General features: G+C 37.2%; 1 protein-coding gene across 10 annotated transcripts in view; it reads left to right on the plus strand.

Annotated features, from left to right (window-relative positions):
* Window positions 1-26,430, plus strand: part of FARS2 (phenylalanyl-tRNA synthetase 2, mitochondrial) — a 582,942-nt gene that overhangs the window by 342,018 nt on the left and 214,494 nt on the right. For all 10 annotated transcript variants that reach the window (XM_090269837.1, XM_090269841.1, XM_090269834.1 and 7 more), the window contains one exon: window positions 8,002-8,162. In XM_090269837.1, coding sequence (XP_090125963.1) covers window positions 8,002-8,162 — 161 coding nt within the window. The remainder of the gene's footprint in view (window positions 1-8,001; window positions 8,163-26,430) is intronic.

The raw sequence follows: 26,430 nt of genomic DNA on the forward strand, positions 1-26,430 counted from the left end.
CTTCTGTTGTTGGTTGTTGTGATACAGTTTTCATTTTAATGTTCGTAGTTTTGATCCTCCTTCTCCTAAACAAGTCCCTTTAACATCTCGTATAACAGTGGTTTGGATCTAACAAACTCTTTCAGTTTTACTTTGTCCTGGAAACGCTCTCTCTGCCGTTCTATCTTGAATGACAGCTTCACTGGATAGAGTAATTGTGGCTGTAGATTTTGCTTCTCATTACTTTGAATATTTCTTGCTAGTCCCTTCTAGCTTGCAGTTTCTTTTGAGAAATCAGCTGATAGTCTTACTGGGACCCCTTTGTATGTAATTCTCTTCTTCTCTCTTGCTGCTTTTAAGAGTCTCTCTTTATCCTTAATTTTTCAGATTTTGATTATAATGTGTCTTGGTGTGGTTCTCCCTGGGTCCAGTTTTTTTGGAACTCTCTGTGCTTCCTGGATCTGTAAGTCTATTGCCTTCCCCAAGTCAGGGAAGTTCTGCTTCATTATATTTTCACATAATTTTTCAATTTCTAGTTGTTGTTCTTCACCTTCTGGCAACTGTATGATTCGGACGTTGGCCCGCTATAGCTGTCCCATAGGTTTCTGAGCCTCTCCTCATTTTCCTCATTTTTTGTTTCCTCTTTTTGCACTGGTTGACTATTTGTTCCTTCCCTATGTTCCAATTTGTTGATTTGATCCCTGGTTTTCTTTCCCTTACCACTAGTTTTGTATGTCTTTTTGTTCATTTCAGCAGGACTAGCCTTCATTCCTTCCCCATCTTGTTTAAGATCTTCTGTTATGTCTGTAAGCATTAGTATAACCAAAGCTCTGAACTGTGCCTCAGGAAGATTTCCTATCTGCTGCTTCATTAGATTAGATATTTGCTGTCTGGTCAGCTGTGTCACTGTCACCGGGATCTCTTTCATGATCTGTTTCATCCTGACAGTTTTGTGTTTACCTTTGCTTCCTGGGCGGGACTGTCACACCTCCTACGCTATAGGGGTCGGAGCCCCGCACACTCCTCACAACTGGGCCCTTCTCACCATGCTGTGGCATTTTCTGTGGGGGTGGGGGTCCAACATGGATTTCTGCCACATACTCTTCGCTGAGAGACCAGGAGCCTCCTCCTCCATCCCCAACCCCTCCAGGCCTCACAGTCCAAGGCAATGGGGGTCTGCCTTCCCCAATATTGGAATCGCAAGCTGACAGGTCTGGTCTACAGCCAGTGGTGCTCCCCAGGCGCCTCTCGCCTCTCCTTAAATATGGGTGTCTGTGCTTATACCCATCACGCCAGTGTCACCGCAGCTTCCACCACCAGCACAGCCTGACCTCTCCACCCAGATTCCGCCCCTACTGCCTGTCTGGATGAGCACCACTTCTTTATAACTTCATACGTTGGACTTCCATTTGTTTTCTGGAACTACTGGTTATTTCTGGTTTTGCAGTAGTTGTATTTCTTCTTAGTTGTGGAGGGAAACAGAGCATGTCTGTCTAGGACTCCATCTTGGCCAGAAGTCTTCTGTCCACAGTCTAGTTCTTTCTCCCCATTTGCTTCCCTCTGCCCAGTATCCCCCTTCCCTCCAGCAATCCCACCCTTCTTAGTTCATGTCCATGGGTCATGCATATAAGTTCTTTGGCTTCACCCTTTCCTATGTTATTCTTAACTTCCCCCTGTCTATTTTGTACCAACTGATTATGCTTCTTAGTTTCTACACTATTTCCCCATTTCTCCCCTTCCCCTCTTCCAGCTGATAACCCTCCAAATGATCCCCACACCTAGGATTCTGTTCCTATTCTGGTTTGCTTAGTTGGATTTTGGTTTTATTTTTGGATTTACTTGATAGTTGTGAGTTTGTTGTCATTCATAGCTCTGATCTCCTTTTTCTTAAGTAAGTCCCTTTCACATTTCATATAATAATGGCTTGGTGATGATGAACTCTTTAGCTTTACCTTGCCTGGAAAGCACTTCATCTGCGCTTTCATTCTAAATGATAGCCTTGCTGGATGGAGTAGTACTGGTTGCAGGATGCCTGTTATCACATTAAATACTGCTTGCCAGTCCCTTCCTGCCTGCAAAGTGTCCTCTGAGAAGTCAGCTGATAGTCCTATAGGTACCCCCATGTAGGCAACTCTCTGCTTCTCTCTTGCTGCCCCCAGGACTCTGTCTTTATCTTTCACCTTTGGCATCTCAGTCATGATGCGTCCTGGTGTGGTCCCCTCTTGGTCCAGTTTGCCCAGGACCCTCCGTGCTTCCCAGACCTGTATGTCCATCTCCTTCACAAAATTTGGGAATTTTTCCTCATTTTTTTCAATTCTTGCTTGCTCATTCTGCACTGGTTGACTGTTTTTTTTTTCCTTATGTTCCAAATCATTGATTTGAACCCCAGTTTCCTTCCCTTCACTATTGATTTTGTGTGGATTTTCCTTTGTTTCACTTAGCATAGCTTTCACTTCTTCTCTTATGCGTTTGCTGTACTCAAGCATATCTGTCAGGCCTGTGAGTATCTTTATCACCAGTGTTTTGAATTCTTTGTCTGTTAGATTGGCTATCTCCTCATGTGTTAGGTTGGCTATCTCCTTGTCGCTCAGTTCTCTCACTGGAACCTTGATCCATTCCCCCTTTTGGGCCATACTTCTCTGTCTCCTCATTCTGACAGGCTCCTGTGTTTGTTTGTCTTCGCGTCCCAGGTAGAGCTGTCGCTCCTGTTATGTTGTAAGGAGAGGAGCCTTAGGGATTCATCAGTACAGGGTGACCTGTTTCACCACGTTGTGGTGCTGTATGTGGGGGAGGGATCCAAGAGGGAACAATGCCACCTGCCCAGCACTCACCCCTTTTCCAGGCATCTCTCCTACTTCCGCACTGGACTGGTACGCCTCTAGCTGTTGCCATGGCCGTCATTCACAGAGTGGGTGGGTCTGCGGACATTTAGGACTGTGCTGACCCTTTAAACAAGTGGACTCTGCTGAAAGACCAGCAGTTTCTTCCTCCACCCCAAGCCCCACTGGTCTGCACAGTCAGAAGCAATGAGGCTTGATTTTCCCCGGTGCTGGAACTGTGAGCTGCTATGTCTGGTGAGGAGCTGGGAACGCTCCCCAGGTGTCCTTCCTGACTTTAAAACATGTGACTGTAATTTCTGCCGGCCTGTGGCTGCTGCCACCACACCATGTCCTCTCTGCCCCATCTACCTGTCTGGATGAGTATTTCTTCTTTATGTTTTTTTTTTGTTGGACTTCCATGCATTTTGATTTTCTGGAACTTATGGTTGTTTCTAGTTTTGAGGTAGTTGTATTCCTTCTTACTTGTGGAGGGAGATGCAGCATATCTTTCTATGCCTCCATCTTGGCCAGAAGTCCACAGTCTAGTTCTTAAGCTTTGATGCACAATGTGGTTAACATTTCAGGTGCTTGATAGAATGGCCCCCTCACTGACCTTAACATTGGGTTCTCTCTGGTAGAGCCAGTCTCCTGTCTTCAGAAGAGGGCCTGGGCCTATCTCTCCTTACAGCCAGGTAGAACTGAGGCCCCTGAATCATGCATAAACTCATGTATTACTTACCTTTGAAATATATTCCTTAGGAATTTTTATATAGAGGACCATGCCATCTACAAAGATAGTTTTACTTTTTCCTTACCAATCTGTTAATCTGTTTTTATTTTTGCTATGACTTTACAATTTTTTCAAATTCTTGGAATTCAGGTTACTAGAAATAGTAATAGAAATAAATAATGAGTGGACATCTTTGTCTTCCGTCTGACCATGAGGGAAAAGCAACAGTCTTTCGTTATGCCGTATGATATTTGCTGTTGGCTTTTTATTGTCTTTTATTAGATTGGAGAAATCCTTTGTTCCTCATTTGCTGAGTTGCTATAGTGAATGGATGTTGAATTTTGTCAATTGCTTTCTGTATCAATGGAGATAATACTGTGTTTTCTTTTTTAACCCACTTATATAATGAATTACATTGATTGATTTTCGTATATGAAGCTTACTTTGCATTCCTGGCATATATCCAGTCATGATGTGGCGTCCTGTCACGTATTGCTGGATTCAATTTGTTGATATTTTGTTAAAGTTTTGTTTTGTATGTTCCTGACAAATGTTGATTTGAAGTTTTCTTATCTTGTAATGTTTTTATCTGGTTTTGGTATATGAGTAATGCTAGTCTCATAAAAATTTTATTTTCTTTCTGGAAGAGTTTTGTAGAAGTAGTACTGTTTTTTTCTTGACATTGTGAGAGAATTCACTAGTAAAGCCATCTGGGACTCAAGTTTTCTTTGTGGGAAGATTTTTAACTACATATCTAATATCTTTAATTGTTATAGGTTATCTATTTCTTCTTAATAAGCTTTGGTAGTTTGTTTCTTTTGAGGAGTTTTTCCATTTCATGTGGTTGTTGAATAATTGTTGATGTACTTGGCATAAGGTTTATTTATAATACCTTATTATCCTTCTTATGTCTCTAGGATCTGCCTTTAGTGAGGTCCTGTCTTTTAATCTTGACTGGTAATTTGTGTCTTGTCTTATCTCTATTTTTCTCTTTATTATTAGTCTAGTTAGAAGTTTATCCATTCTGTTGAGCTTTTCAAAAAACCCATTTTTGTTTTCATCAATTTTCTCTATTGTTTTTCTGTCCTATTTTATTATTTCATGCCATTTTTCCCCTTCGTTCTTTTTAGTGTGTTCTTAATTTTACTTTATTTTCCTAGTTTTTTCAGGTAGTAGCTTTGAGACCTTTCTTTTTTTCTCATATAAGAATTTAATGCTATAGATTTCTTTTGAATCACAGCTTTAGATGTATTCCACACATATTTATATGTTGTATCTTAATTTTATTCATTTGGATGTGTTTTATAATTTTCTTGTTGATTTGTTCTTTGACTCATGCATTATTTAAAAGTATGTTGTTTAATTTCCCTTTATTTGGAGGATTTTTCAGATTTTTATATTGTTGATTTCTAATTTATTTTTACTTTAGACATAGGGCAGTTCTTATAATTTTCAATCCTTTAAATTATTTTGAGATTGTTTTGTGTCCCAGAATATGATCTATGTTAGCAAATGGCCCATGTGTGCTTGAAAAGAATTGTATTGTTGAGCAGTGTCTTGTTTATAATTTTATATGTGACAAAATTACCGGCCTATGATGTACACATATTGGAATTTTTCAAAGTTCTTCACTAAAGACCAATTTTTTCCAATCTATCCATAACTGATACTGAATACTGTGTTTCCATTTATCTTTATGATTGACTTGATGCCATGTGATAACCGAAGGTGCTGCTATTTAACTAATAATGAAGCGTTTTTCTAGCTAGACCTTGCACATACAATCTTCTGGTTTCATGAGTGTTCAAGTTCAGCTAGAGTGATTGGGGGGGATTTGTGAAACAATTTTAAGTTTTAGGGTTTTTTATATTTTAGAAAAAGAGTAAATGCAAAATAAGAACAGAATGTCAAATATGGCTCTTTGAGATCATTTGTTCACTGTTCCACTCTCACACACACATTTACTGGTGATAGTCTCCAGATTTGTGGGGTTTTTTGTTTGTTTGTTTGTTTGTTTGTTTTTTAAGTCCCTAACTGAGAATATGTTTAGAGAGGAAAGGGGAGAGAGAAGGCCGGGGGCAGAGGGAGAGAGGAGGAGAGAGGGACAGGGGGAGAGAGAGACTGAGAGAGACAGAAACAGAGAGAGAGAGAGAGAGAGAGAGAGAGAGAGAACGTCGACATGAGGAAGAAACATAGGTTGTTTGCCTCTCGTATGTGCCTGACCGGGAATCAAACCCACAACCTAGGTATGTGCCCTAACCAGGCATCAAACCTGCATACAACCTTCTGGTGTATGGGACAATACTCCAACCACCTGAACTACCTGGCTAGGGCCAGATTTATGTTTTAGAAAGAAAATTAGGTGCACCATCACAGATGGACTGGCTAGATAGACAGACAGTGACTAGATGTTTCTTGGAATACTCCAGGTGAGAGACGTTTGTTGAAGACGCCAAGTGTGCAGTGACAGTAGGACAAGAATGAAAGTATGGTTTTGAAAGAAATTCTGCATATAATTCACAAGTCTCCATCTGAAATGATGTAGCCTTGGGAGCATTTCTATAGATATTTATTAATAAATAAAAAAACAGCATATCATGGTTTTGTCAATTTTCATACCTTTAATTATTCACTAGCTTTTAAAAAAGGTTTTCATGCATCAATATGAATTACTTTACAGTATTTTGCTCTTCAGCTGCTCTCTTAGGCAGCTGATTGGTTGGTCAGGAGTTGTGTGCACATTTTTGTGAGCCCATTGTTTGTGTGGTTAAATACCCTCCCCTCCTCCTCACTTGAATGTTCACGCTTACTCTGAGACACAGGTGCTCTCTGCACTTAGTCAACCACTCGCTTTTCTTCCAGACCCCTTCCCTCCTACTCCTGGGCCAATCTCTTTCTGCGTCTTCCTTTTGGTGGTATCATTTAATATTTTTATTTTTTTATCTTTTAAACAAATCATTTAGTGAGACTCACATTTCTCCATGCTTCTATTGTCATGTGTTTGTCCTCATTTTATTTATAAATGGTTAATTTACACATTTTTATTTACAAATGATTAACTTATGATCAGTTAATTAATTTGCACTTTCTGTGAGTCAACTCCGAAACCCTGCTCTCTGCACCTCCGTACACCTTCCCCATTGAAGAGGTTTCTTGAGTCTGGAATTTCTTTTACCTGTCTCCACATTTTGGATCTGTATTAGTTTTCTTTTGCTGGGTAACAAATAACCTTATATTTATTTAGTGGCTTAAAACAACACAAATTTATTATGTCACAATCTCCTTGCACCAGGAGTCTGGATTGGATCCCATGCTTGGTGTCTCAGCAGGTTGAAACAAAGGTGTCAGCAGGGCTGTGTTCTCATCTGGAGCTCCAGGTCCTTTTCTGAGCTCATTCAGGTTGATAGGAGACTCATATCCTTATGGCTGTGGGAGTGAGGTTCCCATTTCCTTGCTGACTGCCAGGACCTTGCTCAGCTCTCTGAGGCGTCTCTCAGTTCCTAGACACATGGCCCTCTCACTTTGTATCATCAGCTCATTTCTAGTCAGCAGGAGAACCTCTCTAGTTTGCTAAGCTGGACTCTTATATAAAGTAACCTAATCACAGGAGTGAAATCCACCCCATTCACAGGTCCCACCCACACTAAAAGGCAGGGATTTATACAGGGCATGAGCATCAGGGTGGGAATCTTGAGGCCATCTCAGCCTACCCAGGATCCTACTGCTGCTTTAGCAGACAGTTGAAATGGTGTTCCTTTCATGAGCTCTTGTCATGAGCTTTTCCAGCAGTATGAGTTGCTCTCTCACCTTCTTCATACAGCAGTGTATTATCTCCTTTCTTACTCTGTCTCAGATAAGTGAAATAAACCCACAGTGTTTATGGCCTTACCATAATCTGAACAACACATTTTACCTTTGGAGTGAGTGGTACTGGATATGCATTTCACCTTGGCTTGCTTGCTCTCAATGTGTTGTTGAGGTAGCTCTTCTAAGCATAAGTTGTATTTTAATATTACTGACAGTTCTCGAAGGCCTGACACACGTTTTTTAAATGTTAACGGTCCACGGTAGCATGTTTTGAACACATCTGCCTATCCAGTAAACCACTTAAGGACTTTGTAACCAGAGCATAGTTATGTTTCAATCAGGGCAAACAAGGATTACAGAAAAGTCATGTATCAGAAGCAGGAACCAGGGCTTAAAAGAACCTACACTTTAGTCAGAAATGAAAGTCAATATTAGAGACAATATGACTCCAAAGTGCCTCACTGAGGACAGCAAGGAACATGGGGATCAGGAGCAATCTAAGATTGGGCATCGTCTTGGATGTCCCCACAGCACCTCCCCAGTGCCTTGCCACTAGCAGGCACTCAGCAGTGCTGTTGGTTGGTTACCAGGAAGTGGTATATACCTGTGCGCTCTTTATGATTTTACAGCAGTGTCTCTGTTGTTGTCGTTGCTTCCCGATTGTAGCTGGTGCTCAAGATCAGATCGGTTGGGCCTTTGGCCTGGGGTTAGAAAGACTGGCCATGATTCTACATGACATCCCCGACATCCGCCTCTTCTGGAGTGAGGATGAGCGCTTCCTGAAGCAGTTCCGTGTGTCCGACATCAACCAGAAGGTGACATTTCAGGTAAGGTGATGTGCAGGAATCAAGTAAATAATAATAAAAATGGTTTTTAAGAATTAGGGAATCATATACTTGAAAAGAAATTATTGAATTTAAAAAGAATGTGAATTTGAGAAGAGGTTTTATATCGAGGTCCTTCAGCACGCCACAAGAGTTCATAAACCCTCAGAAATTGTATGGAGAAAAAAGAGATTTATCAAGCTGATTACTGTAAGCAGAGAACCAATTTTGGGCTTTTTAAAAATTATTTGGGCATTTTGTTATTATGAAATAGCAATCTTTATAACTGATGATACTTTCAAAGTTTAGGTTTTCTGATACTAAGGTACACACATTGGCTTTCTTTTGATTAGTGTTTGTTATACATATCTCTTTCAGCTTTTGCTGTCACTTTATATCTTTATATTAAAAGTATGTCTCTTATAAACAGTATAGAGTCATGTCTTTTTTAACTCAGTTTTAATTTGTTAAATACATCTTACATTTAATATAATTACATACATGGGATATTCTTGGGCTTAATTTATTATCCTTTTATTTTTTTCCCCATTTCCCCCCCTTCTATTCTTTATTTGGAAATTGCAGTTTTGTTGGGCTTTTTTATTTGTTTTGTTTTATATTCTGTTTTAGTATCCTTATTGCTATTTAGTTTCAACATTTTGTATTATTTTAAGTAGTTATTCTAGATTACAATATGCATAATTAATTCACCTCATTTTACCATGAGTAATTATTACATAACTTCATGAAACAGTTAACAATATTATGATAGTGTAATTCTTTTTATTACTCCTATTTTTTGTATTATTGTCATCTTTTATTTCTCCATGTATTATAATCCACAACATATTACTCTATTTACTTCATATAGCCAATTGTCTTTCAAAGAAATTAAAACTATATTGTTTTATATTTCCCTTGATATTTACCCCACACTGATTATTCCTTTCTGCTGCTCTTGATTTTTCTCTGTGATTATTTCCCTTAAGTCTGAAGAACTTCTTTTAATATTTTTTGTAGTGCAATATGAAATTTTTCAGCTTTGGTTTGTCTGGAAATGTCTTTGTTTCACCTTTCTTTTTAGGAATATTCTCCTTGTATATAGGTGTCTAGGTTGCCAATTTTAATGTTGTTTTTCCTTTCAGCTTTTGAAAAATGTCATTTCATTGCCTTTCTGCTTTTACTTTGGTTTTCAGCAGTTTGACCCATGTGTGATTTTCTGTCTGTTATCCTGCTTTGCGTTTCACTATGTTGGATTGTCTTTCAACCACCTTTGAAGATTCTCATCTACTATCTCTTCCAACAATTGTACTCTATTTTTCCCTCTTTCATGTATGTCAGACCATTTAGAATTATGCTGTAGAACTCATGCTCAGGGTTTGTTTTTGATTATTGATTTTTTCCTCTCTGTGCTTTATTTTGGATAGTTTTTATTGACTTATCTCTGTGTTTACTAATCTTTTCTATTGTGTCCAGTTAATCATTAAACCCCTCCAATGAATTAATCATTTTATATAGTGTACTTACCAGTTCTACAATTTCTTTTTTTTTAACTTTGTACTTTAAAAATTTTAATAATGAACATTACTTTCATTAACTTAACATACAATATTTAAACTATGTTTTCCTAGATGCATTTTTTTATTTAGGTTTTTTTTTAAGTGTGTAATTTTGTTTTCCAGAGATTTTATTTATTTATTTTTAGAGAGAGGGAAACATCAATGTGTGGGTTGCCTTTCGTGCGCCCCCAACTGGGGACCTGGCCCGCAATCCAGGCATGTGCCCTGACTGTGAATCGAACCCGTGACACTGAATTTTTTTTTTTTTTACTAAGAATAGAGTAGGTAAAAAATGAACTGATAAAAATAAATTGAACTTTCAGTACAGAGACCTAATAAAAATGTGACATACTTTGAAGTACCCCTTTTTCTTCAATTATATACATCCTCACCCCACCTCCAAAACAAGCTATTTCAAACAAAAGCCCTTAATTGATAACTTTGAGGAAAAATACAAACATGATTTTATATATATACACACAGCTCTCAACATCTGCATCCTGGCTGACAGGAGTAATGTATAAACTTAGAGATTTGTCCAAGAACCTAAAGATGGCCGCATAGACATTTTCTTCAGTGAGACATCCGCATTGTGCAGTGGGCTGTATCCCTGTAGGTGGTATCAAAGCTGTCAACAAGACACTGGTGTTAAGAATTAATCATTTCCAAGAGTAAGACACCACAGTAATATGGACACTATAGAGTTTTGGTCATAGAAAGGAAAAAGCAAAATGCAAGAGTGCATTCTTGGGACAAGAAGAGTCAGGTAACTTTGTTTTCAGTGCACTGACAAATACCTCTAGCAAGCCTAAGAATATACCTTCTCACAGTACTTGTCTTTTCTGGTACTGCTAATCTTGAAAACTCTTATCATGTTTAAAGAAAGGAATGAAAAAAAGAAATGTTTCCAGAACCATGCCAAGAATAGTATGGAGAAGCAAAATGCTAGGGTTACTTTTTGTTATTTAAAAAGAAAAATGAATTCCCTAGGTACCTGTTTGTACAATAATGATGGTCACACTTTATATTGTATAGTTAAGAAAAAGAGGCATAGGACTTTAAAAAGGGGGAAAGAATTAGGATAATATGCCACTGATGCAAATCTATATCCTTGCTCACCTTTCAAATGAAAAGCCCCAATCCCTTGTCCTACACATATTATCCTATCTTTTAAGATGAAAACTGAAGTGGGGGGGGAGGGTACCACAGAATGTAAAACTGCTTAAAGTGAGAATACAGAAGCCACTGTTCAAGAAACATTCTTGTTTCACTGACTGGAGTCTTCAATAAAATAGAGTATTTTTATAAAAGAGCAACAAACTTACCAGTTCCATAATTTCTACTTGCTTTCCTTTAAGTGTTTTTATTACTCTGATGAAATTCTCCATCTTTTCACCCATTTTGTACATTTTTTTTCTTAAATTCTTTAGCATATTCATAAATTATTTTAAAGTCCGTGTCTATTAATTTCAACCATTTAGTTATCTGTTATTCTCCTTGTATGCTTCTTTTTCTTCTTATGCGTCACATTTTTTCCTGCTTTTCACTTGTCTTGCTTTTTAAATAGTGTTTAAAAGAAAACAGAAACTGAAATAGATAATACTTATCCTCAGAAAGCCTACCCTTTTCCTGACTGGCAACTAAGGGGTTTCGGCCACGTCACTTGTAATTAGGAATGGGATTTCACATCTGATTTGCTCTAAACGGTGAGATCTGGCCATGCAGTAGTTCGGGATCTATGCATATGAGATTGTAAGCTCTCTTTCTGCTTTCCACCAGTTGCTAGCTTCTTCCACACCAGTGCTTGCTAAGTAAAAATATTATGAAGGAGAATTGGCTGGCAGTGAGGGCTATTTTCTCCATTTTCCAGTTTGCTGCACCAGCCAATGATTGGCTCATACAAATGCGGCTCATTTCTCCTTATTGAAGTGAAATATCTTTACCAAGAGCAGGCTAGTGCTTCTGACTACTCAGGCCCCCGTGGTAGAAGCCGCCACCAATGTCTGTTCATCCTAGAAGAGCTCATTTCTCTGGAATTTCATTCGTTTAGACTTCTGTCCAGATCTCCTCAATATCTTTTATGATAGATCAGATTTTTAAATCTATTGTTTTTTCACTGTTACATTGGGACTGAAAAAAAAAATCTTTTTTTCTTTTCTTTTTTTTTTTTTTTTTGCTACCTTTTGCATCCTAACCAAAAGTTGGACCTCCTATCATTAATTTAATGTTTTGGTTTCGTTTTTAATGGCCTTTTAAAAAATTCTCATCTATCCCACTCCTTCTTTGGCAACTATCAGCTTATTTTCCATATCTGTTTCTGTTTCTACTTTGTTTTATTTATTCTTTTGTTTCTTAGATTCCATGTATAAGTTAAGTCATATGGTATCTGTCTTTCTCTGTCTGACTGGTTTCAGAACTGCAACTTTTGATTATTAATTTAATTTTTTAGTTTAATCTTTAATAGGCTTTAAAAAATTCTATTTTCTTTAAAAAAAAAAGTAAGCTGTTTATTTTTAATCTAGTACCAGGATCTTGTAGGTAAATTTGGAATAAAGCTGCATCTAAATAATCAAAAGTAAAAACTGGCTAAGGATCTAAGTTTTTATCCTTTAATTTTCCATTTTTAAGTCATTTATTTAATTGCCAAACATTGATGGAACACCAATCAACACTACAGAGAGTAGTGTGCCCTACACTGTGGTGGGTAAGCACAGAGGAATAATACAGTTGCTACCACAAATTAGTGGCTCAAGTCCAATTTCAGTTGTACTCACAACTGTCTTCTCTTGGGAGACACAGAGATATTCAGGAATAGACTATGAGTCTTTTGTATTAGCATTTTTTTTCTGCCTTCAAAGTTGAAAATCAGTGTATCCATACCTGTCCTGTTATGTATTTAACATCATTGCTTTTGTGTAAGAAACTTAAGAACTTCTGATGTGGCAGATAGGATTTGATTGCTGAAAAGTATGTCTGTAAAATACTTTGTAATTTGTAGGTCTCAGAAAGGTATTTCCTAATTATCCACTTATAATTAGTACCTATTAATTATGTTTTTTATTAGTTTCCTATTACTGATATACCAAATTACCACAAACCTAGCAGCTTAAAACAACATGTTTTTATTATTTTGCAGTTGTGGAGTTCAGAAATTCAGAATCCAACCAACTGGGCTAAAGTTAAGATGTCAACAGGACTGAGTACTTTGGGAGGCACTAGGGATGAATCCATTCCTTGCCTTTGCCAGCTTCTAGGGCTGTCCTCTTCCTGCTCTCAGGGCTCTGTTATTGCCTTTTTTCTTCTCTTTCCCTTTGTGGTCATGTCACCTTCTTTCTGAATTTTTATCTCCCTTTTACAAGGACCCTTGTGATTATAGGAAACCCACCAAGATAGTTCAAGATAACCTCCACATCTCAAGATCCTTTTTTAATTACATCTGTGAAGTTCTTGAATGTAAGGTCACATATTCATAGGTTCCAAGGATTAGGACATGGTTACCTTTGGGAGATCATAAGTCAGTCTATCACATTTACCTGTACATGTTCCTCATGGTAAATTGCTTGTCTTCAGATGTAAGAGAGCGGATTTTGTTGTTAGGTGTATGTGATACAGATAGTATTAAAGTGTTGGCAATTTTTAACTGTTTGTGTAGAGTGGTCATGTTTATATATGAAGAGAATAAGAGACTCATTTTGTCACCTAATGTTGTTGGCCTGTCTTAAGAAGAATATTTTACATGATTATATTACTATGTAAGACTCTTCCCCAGAGAGGATAAGAGGATATATGGAAGGAAAGGTCTGCTGGCAGCTGTGAGCTTGTGGCTTCTCTGGCCAAGAAACTCTGGGAGCCATTTGGGATTGTATAGTGCAGGACTGGCAGGAGGCAGAAATTTCTCTTCTGTCTTCTCCCTTCAGTCCCTCTATGCTTTAGGTCTCTGACATCTTCCTCTGCATAGTTTCCAGGGTCTTGCAGATCCATCCACCTGGCTGTGACAGCTCTCTTCTAGGTGCAAACAAGTCTGATTTACATCGCCCTGAGGCCTCATCTCTGCTTATTGTTTCCTAAATACCTTGAAAACAATTGTTTAAGTCTAATAAGTAGGAAACTCATGTTATAGTATGGTTTTAATTCTTGGTTTTTTATTTTATATGTCGAGTTAAATGCTTGTTTTTGGGCCTTTCTTTACCAAACCTGGATCAGTGCTTGAAATAAGTAGATGAGCAAGCTGGTGGCTTTATCATGCAAATATTGTCTTGTTCTATGCAAAAGATCTCTGTTCCCTACTCCAACTCCTCCTGTAGGGCTCATTCTGGGCCCTTGTGTGTGTCTGGTACCACCCCTGAAGTAAAACTCATTGTTTCAGTGCATTGAATTGGATACTCAATAATCTAACTTTTGTTCATTCTTTAAATGTTCTTTACACAATCCTGGATTATGAATTCAATATTTAGTCCTACACAGAGTAATACTTGTTATTGAAAATTTTTTTCATTGATCAACATTGTAAATATTATTCACATATTTTACTTAAAAGTTATTAATTCCATGTGTGTCCATGGTTGCTCAGAAAGCCAATCCCTATTTGATGAAGTAATTCAGCAGTGTTGGTTTTTATCTTTCTTCCCAGTGAAGGAGTTTTAATGGCTCCCTTTTGTGGGTATGGAGTATATTTATTTCTAATCCTGGATAATATCTCAAATACGTTTTACTACAACAGGAATAGGTGAGAATGTGTGGGTATTGACATGCAAGCCTGTCATACCAATCCCTATACCAGATCCTAATAGTTATAGTTAGTGATTAACACATTTAAATCTTACTCTTGTGTTCAGCATTATTCTAAAGGCTTTACATGTCTTAATTTAGTCCTCTCAATAACCTCTGAGTTTAGGTACTATTATTCTCCTTGTTTTACAAATGAGGAAATGGTAGCTGACTGGTCACTGTGTAGTAGCACAGTATATTGTTCATTCAGGGATTCAAAGAACTATTTCCTAAAGTTTTATCCTGAGTATAAAATTTATAGGTTGATTATTCAGAGCCAAAGGATTTAAATTTTTCTAACAAATTCGAAGATAAACATATAACTTAGAGAAAATAAGGCATTGAGTTTAAATGATCTAATTTATGAACTTTCTAGTAACAAGCTACCTATATTAATGCTTCTCAAACTCCGTGTACTGATGGATCACATGATCTTGTTAAGATTGTGATTCTGATTCAGTAGGCTCAGTATGGGGCCCGAGACTCTGCATTTCTAACAAACTCCCAGGTGATACTGCTGCTGTTGGTCTATAGACCACACTTCAAATCTGCATAATGATGGACAGAATCATATTATTATTAAAGCTCAGCTACCCTCTTCTGTAAAATGAGATGATAAAATGAAATAGTCTGGCCAGGTTATTAAATTCACTTTCTCCTCTTTTGCACTATAAATTTCAGTTTAACATGACCATCACCATAAATCTATAATTTATGATTTTTTTTTTTTTTTGCACTAATCTTGGCAGTCTTTTCTTTCTTCTTATCCTAGGTTTTGGTACCTTTAATTTCAGAGTTGCAGTACTATTATACTTTTGGTTTTATGAACTGCCTAAGCTCTTCTTTCCTTCTTCCTTTCTTAATTTCTTTCTTTTTTGCTCACTCATTCATTTATTCTTTTCTGTTTGTCAGTGTGAGGGCACTGTGGAAATGAAGTCATTCAATTTAAATGCACATTTTAAATATTATGCTTAAGTCCCAGATGTGTACTGTGAGTAAGCCGTGAAGAGAAAGTGTTAATATTTAAATTAGAAATAAATAGAACTAGAGATGATGAAAGATAAGACTGAAAGCGTGTAGAATTTGGTTATCAGTAACTATAAAAGGGTTTTAATATCAACCCAGTCATACACCCTGGGGACAGTAGCAGAGTTTGTTCTTGTTCTCGCTATCATACTCTGCATTAGCAGGGAGTGCTCTGTTATATGAGGACTGGGAGTTTCTTAAGACTAACGTTGGCCATTTTTTATTATTTATGTCTTCTGGCAATCATAGTTCAGTGAACCATACATCTATACATTAATTTGTTTAGTACCTTGTAATACCTGCCATTTATTGAGTACTGTGTCCAAGTCACTGAACTAAATACTTTACCTATATAGCTTCCATTTATCACAATCCAGTGGTGTGGGCACTATAAACACATTTTATAGATGATGAAACTGAGGCTTGGAACCGCTCCAGAGAGCTCCTAATATTGAACTACTAAACTCTGTTGTTGCCTAGACCATGCATTGTTCTGGAGTCAGTAACATGAAATTGACAGTTCCTGACTTCAGGTCGATTCCTTCCAACTTAGATTTATCAATAGGTAATTATAAAATAATAGGAAGGTACAATGATGGAGCTATGCATGGATGAAAGTAGGATTTTGCTGATACTGACCAATGCATGTGAAGGTCAAATTTTTCTTTATTTAAAATTCTTTTTTGCCAGTTAATCCTTCAAGTCCTTCCATGTTTCTCCAGAATTATATTAGGACCGTAGCCTGGGATTACTTCCTAATCTTCATGACTTGGAATAGCTCCTAGGTCTAGTTTTGCTTTCATTATCATAAATGTTGTCTGATAGAGACTTAATGCAGGATTCTACAGTGTTTCCTCATTGTATTCCTGAATAAATTCAGCTGTGAGAATCCCATCAGCTTCATTGTATTGCAGTGAAATTAATGTATCTCACATTTTTTCACTATTTCCATGTTCGTTTTTCCCCATCTCACACAAAAAAAGCATTTAAGTATTTTTCTTTTGCTGGAAAAGGGATGTTTATCCCAGGAGAAACCAATAGAAAGAGGTAGAGGAAGAAGTGGGAAAGGTGACCAAGCATAAAACCTTTTATACGTACTCCGTAATCTTTGTTGACTGCCAAAAGAGGAGATGCAGTAAGCATGGGCAGGTTTGTATTGAGAATCATTATAGTTCTTATAGGTAAAGCATTCATAACAGAGTCTGCTACATAGTAAGTATTTCAGCCATGGTAACTATTATTCATATTTTTGCCACCACCACTGCTTTTATTATCACTACCGTCACCATAACTACTAGAAAACACACTGTTCTGAGCACAGCAGACATGGTCTTCATGTTTCCTGGGCCTTCATGCCCACAGCTTTCAGCTTCAGCTTGGTTTGCTAACAAAGGAGTTATATAACCCCTAGCCTCCTGATGCTAGGACATTTCACTGACCCATAGTCTCTTTAGAGTCCTGTGGATTGTGGCCCCATGTTTGTATTGGAGCCTCTTATCAGGGGCCTGCAGATTCATGACCGTTCTGTATTTTTGTGAAAGCAGTGGTTCTGTCATCGTCGTCGGCTGCCGTCCGTCTCGAGAGACGATGGTGTAGCTTCTTAAGAGTCTATCTGCACCGCCGAGAATGGCTGTGCAGTCCGACTCGGGAGTGACACGGTATCTGTCTCCTCCCGTGTTGAATCGACATCTTGCGATGACGCTGGAGTGTCCTCTCCAGTGAAGCTGAAGCTACAGAGCCTGGGCAGGGTGATATGGAGGGTCTGCTGTTGCCCATGCAGCAGACCCCCCCTCTCTTCGCAGCTGAAGGATCCAAGGGAAAGACGGAGTCAATACAGCTTGGCTTCAGGTGCGCCGCAGGAGTTGCCGGTGTTGACTACAACGTCAAACCGCCTTAGGGACTCCGGCTCCGGATTTTCTGTTGGGGTTTACTCCCTTAGCCTTTCCCCTGAAGAGGTATGCCGCGAGGCAGCGGAGGTTTTTTGGAGTCAGAGTTTTCCTTCTCTGATGTGCCCTGACTGGAAGATCGAACCAGCGACACTTAGCTCGCAGGCCGACGCTCAATCCACTGAGCCAAACCAGCCAGGACAGGTTCCGTCATACATCTACATATTTAGAGAATTGCTACCACAGATTTCTTCTTTGTTTAAAGCACTTTAAAAAAGAAAAAGGAAGTTCTCAGCATCTACTTTAATAGCTTTCTTGTAGTGTAGATTGGAAGGATATGTGTTATATGACCTTTATATATACACACTCAATACCCATATTACATTTTCTTGGCTATTAACCTTATGGAAATGTACAAGAACCTTCTATTTATAGAAAACACATTAAACCTTAAATCTTGCCAACATCTATAAAATTTGACAAGTTATGTGCAATATATTTTAGGAATCATTTAACTAGAAGAGGTTTTGGTATTTTTATCTCTGGAATCAGAGGGATACATTAATACTGCAGAATCATATAAACCAGATAATAGTAGTTGATGGATTTTAAGTTTACAGTTAAAAGTTACAGTTTTAATAATCATTTCATAATGCGTGTATCCAACCATCAAGTTGTACACCATAAATAGATACAATTTTGATTTGTCAATTATACCTCCATAAAACTGAGGAGAAGAAAGAAATAGTATTAAAAGCAAATAATCAGAATAAAGGACAGAAATAAACAGTTCTGAAGGACTTGCCATAGGAAGAAAGAGCATGTCAATTAAGCAATGATGGGTATGTAGGTCAATGGGTTTTTTTTTCCAGTTGTGACTGTGGGAAGTAATTCTTACAAAAGAGCAGTAAGGGTGCTTTCTGGCTTCAACCAAGAAAGACCAAACTCAAATGGCTTAAAAAAACAAAATATAGGAAACCCTCAATAATGCCAGGGCTCTAAAATTTGAGCTTTCTTCTCCTCAGACTTGAAAGACGGCACAGGGATACCCAGCATCACTCCTACAGCCATGTCCAAAGCAGAAAAGTGCCCTTGTTTCCTTTTTAAATGTGGAGAAAATTTTTATGGAAGTCCTCAGCAGGCCTTCCTCATATCTCATTGTCAAGGTAGTTCAAGTAAGCCTGCTGTTTTCTGACACTTACACCAAGCTCTTATCATCATAAGTGCGACTTACGCTTTTGCATTATTTTACCACCAGCAATGCCAGATGTGTTTAATTAGGCCCTCTCTTACTACTGTACTGTTTTTATGAATAGACTGTTAATTATGAAATGGGATAATGGGACTGCTAGAAAAGCTATTCCACCCTAAAATCTTCTACCTTGTGCTAGGTAGTGCTTGAAATCACCCTTTAGAGTTTGCGTCCTTTAGTTTAATGCTTTGATTCCTAATCAAATGTAAAATAATCCTTTTGCCTAGATCTGGTTCTGCCTACTTTCACAGGACAGATCGATGGGATTCATGGATAGTATGTTGGCTATGGACATTTTTTTTTCCCTCTATTTGAACATTAGTATAGATATTAGGGTCATCATGGCACATCCAACTAAGTTAACTATATTGACCAAAGGGAAAAGGCCTAAAATACTAACCCCAAGGTCACTCACTCTAGGAATGAGATCCTCAGCGTTATCAAAGAAATAACAAGTGTTGATTAGAGCCAGTGCAAACGGAAAATCCAAGGTTTATATTCATGTTCTAGTGACCAAATTAAATAAAATAATTTACCTTACTGAATTTTTAGTCAACACAGGAAAGGACAGCCGTTCTGTGTCTTTAATTGACCTCATCCTGTACAACAGGAAAAACAAATCTGTTCGCTGTTTCAATTAGAGGTGTGCACTGCTCCTTGACGCAAAGGATAAGAGGAGAATTTGGGTTCATCTGAAATGTAAGGACTTAAAAGTCGGCCTGTGTTTAGACAGAGAAATGAGAATTGCTTTGTGATGCCATCATTGCACAGCTTTTCCAACAGTACATTTATGTTATCATTTTGTACGTGTAATCTTGTGATCTTGTAAATGAAGAATGGGTAAAGTAAGCAGTAATTTATATAGTGGGTAGTTTAATTATTCTTTCTATCACTTGGCTGAGTAATAAATCAAATGTTTTCTTTCAATAAGAAGGAAAAAATTATTTTTCTAAAGAGCCTCCCTATGAGATTTATAAATTACAATTATTGGCTATAATTCACTATCAAGGATAGTGAATTATAAATAGATGATCCTCATAGAGTCCATCTGGCAGAGTTTGAACTACATGTTAATTGGTGTTTGCATACCATGTAGCTGTTTCATATTTATTTTTATTCATTTTTAAAATGATGAAATACTCTATAAATATACATACATGTATTCCTTGACTAGATTTGTTAATAAATAGGACTGTGTGCCCTCCAACCAGCTATCTACCTCTATCAAATATGGTGGGATTTTACCACAGATTCTTTTAAGGACTAAAAGCATTAGAAATGCAGTTGACCTATGCCTCCCTGATGACATTCTCCTTCCTGCTTTCCTCCCCAGAGGTGACAGCTGACTTCAAGTTGATGTTTACCATTCTAATATTATTTGCATATGTCCAAAAACAATTTGTAGGATTATTTCAAAATATATATAAAATAGCCAGAATAGTTTAAAAAATAGAAATTCAGAGAGATTATATGAGAAATTTGATGAGCAGATTCTAAAATTTATATAGTAATATGGAGGGCCAGGAAGAAGCAAATAACTAAGTTGAAAGACTTGCTTCATACAATGTCTTTTTAAAAGTTACAATAATTGTGTGAGTGTGGATCTGATGCAAGATAGACATACGGGCCCATAGAATCAATAAACCCAGAAACACACCTGTGTTATGCTAGACTTATGCTAACACCTGCACTAGGGAACAGAGAGGCAGGAGGAAAGCCTTTTGTGACGTGGAGGAGGGATAATTGAGTATCCATATATCCATATGGAAAAAAATGAAGTGACCCCATGTTTGTAATTATTCAACAGTGAATTCCAGAGTGTTTGTAGATCTAAACATGAAAGGTAATAAATACTGACTTCAAAAGTTATTTTACCATGAGTGATTCTTCGATTCTTATTGGAGTAAATCTAATTGGGGAGATTGAACTAAATGAACTATGGTAATGTAAAATTAAAACCTAATTAAATGTCTGATCTTGAAAGTTTTGAAATTAGTATTTATTTAAAGTGGTTGCTGTAAGTTTTTTAGTAAAGCCTTTTATAAAAATTAGGGACGTTTTCTTCTATTTCTAAGTTTGCTACGAGTTTTTATCATAAATGATATAAAATTTATCAGGCCCATCCTTATATTTTGAGGGGATCTCATTATTTTTTGGCTTTATTCTGTTAATGTAGTGACATATAATGATTATTTTTTGCATAAACATAACTTGGTTAAAATACATTATCTTCTTAATATATTTCTAGAATTGATATGCATATATGTAGGATTTCTAAATCTGCGTTCAGCGGTGAGATAGGCCTGTAACTTTCTGTGTTTCTTATGTTCATATCAGGTTTTGATGTTAAGATTATGGTATCCTCGTAAAACTAATTTTACAGTAAGGTATTTCCTTTTTCTTCTTAATTTTTTCTTAATATGTTAATTGACTTTAGAGAGACAAAAAGGGAAAGAGAAAAAGAGAGACACATAGATATGAGAGAGAAACATCGATTAATTGCCTCCCTTATGTGCCCTGCCTGTGGATTCTACCCACAGTGGAGGTATGTGCCCTGACCAGGAATTGAACCTGCAACCTTTTGGTATGCGGGACCACACTCCAACCTAGCCACACTGGCGAGGGCCAGTATTTCCTTTTTCTATTCTCTGTGAGAATATTTTGAAGATCGACATTATTTTTTTCTCGAGTTTTTGATCAATTTTAACAGTGAAGACTTCTGGTCGTGGAGTTTTCTTTGCGGGAAGTTTTAAGCCACAAACTTTTTTCCTAGATATTAAGCTATAGAGACTTTGTTTTTGTTTTGTGTCAGTTTTAATAAATTGTATTTTAGGAATTTGTGCATTTCATCTAACTTCTAAATGTATTTGCATGAATTTCTTTGTAATATTCTGTTATTATGTTGACATTTAAAAACTTTTTAGTCAATAGTTAAGCACATTACTAACATTTTATCAAATATTGTGTACACTTTTTTAAATACTAAGCTATCTTTTAGAGTTTGCTTTTTTTCTTAATGAAATATATCCTTTGAATATTTTTTATGTGAGGGATTATAAGTGGTAAACTCTTGATCTTTGTATATCTGGCAATGTATTTATGTTGCCCTCATTCTTGAATGATAATTTAGTGGGGTATAAAATTCTACAAGAGGAGTCAATTTCCAAAGCACTTTGAATATACTACTTCTGGTCTTTGTCCTTGAAAAGGCTGATATTAACAGAATTGTTATTTCTTTGCAGATAATGACGCCTTTTTCTTAAGTCTTTCTTTTTACATTTGAAGTTCTCCAGTTTTACTATGATGCATCTTGGCATGGAATTTATCTACTTATCGCACTTAATACTTTAGAAAAATGTGTTATTAGCTCTCTTTAAATGGTGGTTCTACTCCATTTCATCCACCACCGTTTTTCTGGTCCGCTTTTGTATATTGGAGTTTCTTAGCTATCACCCATGTAGCTTAACTATTCTTTGTCCTCCTGTGCTAGTCAATTTCTCAGTACTTACTAACAACTTCATAGTTTTTTTCAAGTTTTTTTTTTTTAACTTCACAACTATTACTTCATTTTTTCCTAAGATTACTGTTTTATTTTTTTCTCTACCTTCTTATTTCTGCCTGGTTTTGTTTCCTAATTCCTTGATTTTAAAAATGGTTATTAGTTCTTTGTTTACCAATTTGAATATCTTTATTATGTTACTTTAAAGTCTTTAGCTATTCCATAATATTGAAATAGTTTCTAAAGTATGCTCTGGTCCTTGATGAAATTGGTTGGGTTTCTGCATATTATGATTTTTCAGTGTTTCAAAAATCTAGTTGTCCAAGTTCATTTTGAACATGTGCTCATTTTTCTCCATTTTTTAAATCATAAATACTCTGCTCATCCTTCCTGGCCTATGGCCTTGTATGGCCCCCACTTGGCCCCAGGGTGCCCAGTTGACAACTAGTCTTTTTGGCATTTTAGAGTGCCTAATTCTTAATTATATAGTCGCCAAGTTAGTGGGAATTTGGTTCAAGAGACTATATCTGTTGCCTTCTTTCCCTTTAGCTTCTTTTTCCTATAAAGGAAGAGGTGATGCAAAGCATGAACTCATAGCAGCATCTTGAGAGAAAGTTGAAATGAGACCATGAGGCAATAATTTCCTTAACAGTTAGGTTTCTAGATGAGTCCTTGTTCACCAGAACCCAAGTTATATGGCATCTGTCTGTGTTACAGTCAGCGTTTTCCCTATCCTGACACTCATTGGCATGGCACATTTCCACAGATGTACCCAGACTTCCAAACTATTAGTGACTCAACCCTTCTCCCGCACAACCAAATCATACTTTTATGCAAAGAGTCAATTTTATATTCTTTAAGTGATAACCTAATTTGAATATGCATAGAAATACATGAACAAATATTTTATATATAAATTATTATGTAATATATAAAATATATAATATATGTACATTATTATATAATATTTACAATGTATGTATGTATATTTAAAATTTTAAAATACAAATAACATAAAACTCACTGTTAATCTTTTTAAAATGTACAGTTTGGTAACAGTAAGTACATTCATATTATCATGCAATTATCACCACCATTTATCTCCAGTACTTTTTCATTATCCCAAACAGAAACTCTGTAACCATGACATAGTTACTTCTCTACCCCTTCCTTATTCCATAGCCACTGGCAACCACCACTTCACTGTCTGTCTCTGTGAATTTGACAATTGTAGGTACATCAATTAATTATGTCTTTTTGTGACATATTTTGTTTATCCATTTATCTGCCAGTAGACACTTGGGTTGCTTCCACATTTTTGCCTTTGTGAATAATTCTGCTGTGAATGGCAGTATATAAATATTTCTTGAAGACCCTGCTTCCAGTCCTTTTGGATATATACCCAGAAGTACAATTGCTGGATTGTATAGTGATTTTAATTTTAACTTTTTAAATGAATCATCCTACTGTTCCCACAGTGGCTGCACCATTTTACGTTCTTACGAACAGTGCTCACATTCTTCCTAAAAGTAGTTATTTTCTGCTTTTTTTAATAGTAGCCGCCCTACTGGGTGCGAAGTTGTATCTGATGGTGATTTAGATTTGTATTTCTCTGATGACTCGTGATGTTGAGTATATTTTCATGTGCTTATTAGCCATTTGTATATTTTCCTTAGAGAAATGTCTGTTCAAGTCTGTCACTCATTTTTTAATAGGGTTTTTTGAGGTCTTTTAAATATATTTTTAGAAGTATATTATTTGCAAATTTGACTGTTGTGGTGTTAGTAACAAATTTCCGGCAATGCAGATCACAATTGTTAGGCATCATGTTTGAAAACTTTATATAACACATTTAGTCTGTTACTGACTACAAGGTCATTGGTATCATTTCCATGTGACTTTTCTTGGTCCATTTTTTATCATCTTTCTGTTAATTTCCTAAATACATAGCTATTTTTTTTTTAGTATAGCCTAATGTTAACACTTGAGTTCTTGTATGTTAAGGTTCCTAAAGTTCAGACAATAGAGGAGAAAGAGTTGCTTCTTGCAGTCTTTGCAAATTATTAATATAATTAGTTTACATACCAGTCATATCAGCCCCCAACATCATTTGTGAGTATGTGTAGGGAAAAATTGAACTGGAATTTAGAAGCCTTAGGCCTTAGAACTATTAGTTAGTCATAGCTATTTTGCCTTGGGCCACTTAACCTACCGACTATATCACTAAATTTCTGCACTGGTGAAATAAGTCCAGTTGGATACTCTCCAGGGTCATTTCATAGTCATTTCATGTTATGAAAGTGAGTAAGATTTTTAAAATCTTCTCTACTGTCCACCTCAGATTTCATTGCTACTTCTGGTATTCATTTTGCCAGTGTTTTTTCTTTAGTTGGCTATGGAGAGAGATTATGACTGTTCCTGGGCCCTTATCTCTCAGAAAAGTCCTGCCAGGTGACCGAAATACCTCAAAACTGATTTTGAGTTCTAAGATCAAGAGGAGCAAAAAGAATATGGTAATATGAATAGCATTAATGATAGAGATCCAAATCTCTACCTTTTAAGATCTTTTTTTTTGTAACTACTGTTTATTAAGGAACCTCAAGAGGAATTCTCCATCATTGTGGCCCTTCCTCACAGCTCCCTTCTACAGGTATAAAAATAAGAGATAGCTCTTCACCCTGGATACTTTGCACTGGCTGCTCTCCCTGCAGTGGCATAACTGGCAGTCAATAAAGACTGGATATTGAAGAATTCCTTTTAGTTAGCTTATGATTGATTGTGCTAAAATTGGAGAATGTAAGCCTCTTGACTTCTGTCTTGTGACTGTCTCTGTCCCCCATGTCTCTGTCTCTCTTACTGTCTTTTTCTCTGTGACATTTTCTCATACTCTGTCTCTGTCACTCTTATAATACGTGGTTTTAATCCAAATGGGTTGTCAACATAGCAGGGAGGAAATGGTCCAGGACTGCATGAAACCCACAAAGGGAGTTACTTTCCTGATGTTCGTTGAGACCATAGATGATGTGTATGAAATGTAACAGGATTTATTCCAAATACAAGAACTTTATCAATTATTCCTTCAGGAAACATTTTGAACATCTGGTCTTGTGCCAGACACGGTGCCTAACACCGGGGATGCAGATCGAGTATTTCCTTGCCCGCAGATAGCTCATGCACTGGTGGAGGGGACATAATAGGAATAAGTGCTTTATTAAAGGTAATCCATGGAAGTCTGTACTGAGTGAGAAACGGGCCAATAAAGGGAGGAAAAGGAAGCAAGGACACAGGTGTGGAGGCATGATCCTGCCATATCTCTGGTTTTGCTTTTAAGGTATGTATAAGGAGTGTTCTAAGATGGAGGGGCAAATGTGGACAAGAGGAAATTGTAGGTTAGAATTTGGATATTATCTGGAAGGCAGTTAGTAACACAACAAATGTCATAATCTGATCTCCGTTTTAGACAAATAATATGAAAGGTGGGTTGGAGATGAGAGGTGGGTTGGAGCTATGAGGCTAGGAGTCCATTGTAGGCCTGGCATAGTGTCTTGGGAAGAAAGGATGTGAGACTGAAGAAAGCAGAACTAGAAAAACTGGAAGGTACAGTTTAGAATCAAGACATTTTAGATGACAAAACTGAAAGGTCTTGGAGCCTGGTGTTAGAAAAAGTACGGTGACCATATAGCTTACCATCTAGGTTGAGATGTGGCTCCTCTGAGAGTTGAAGGGGGCTCTAAACTGTGCTGCTGCTACACATACAGACTGCAGCTATACATGCAGAACTGGGCAAACTGGGTATGTAAATACTTCAGGTAAAGATAAGTGAGAAAGAGTAATTCCCAGGTTTCTGGCTTTGGGGGCTGGCTGAATGGGAAACAGGAGTGAAAAAAAACAGATCTGAAAAATTTACATGAGTGGAAAAATTTAAACTTAGGTTCATCAGTATGGCCTTTGCTCACCCTGCTTTTTGTTGTTGTCTTCATCCTTGGTGTTATTTTGTTTTAATCAGCATAGGCCAGTCCTCTGTTGAGTGTGTGGTTGCAGGTGGTGCAGTGCCCACGTGATATCTCAGACCAAGGCAGAAATTGAAAGTTGGAACAGGGGTATTTCTTGGGGAGGACGGGTGAAAACTGAGTTCTGAGAGGGTGGTCCAGGGCAGGTTAAGTCTGGGGTGTGCATATCATTGCCAGGGAGGCATAGTGATGCGTGAGGACCAGGGTTGGTATTGGGAATTGCTCTGAAGAGGACAGAGTGCAACAACCAACAAATAAGATCTGGATGAAGC

This window comes from Furipterus horrens, unplaced genomic scaffold (assembly GCF_987537825.1).
Source record: "Furipterus horrens unplaced genomic scaffold, mFurHor1.1.pri manual_scaffold_3, whole genome shotgun sequence".
NCBI lineage: Eukaryota > Metazoa > Chordata > Mammalia > Chiroptera > Furipteridae > Furipterus > Furipterus horrens.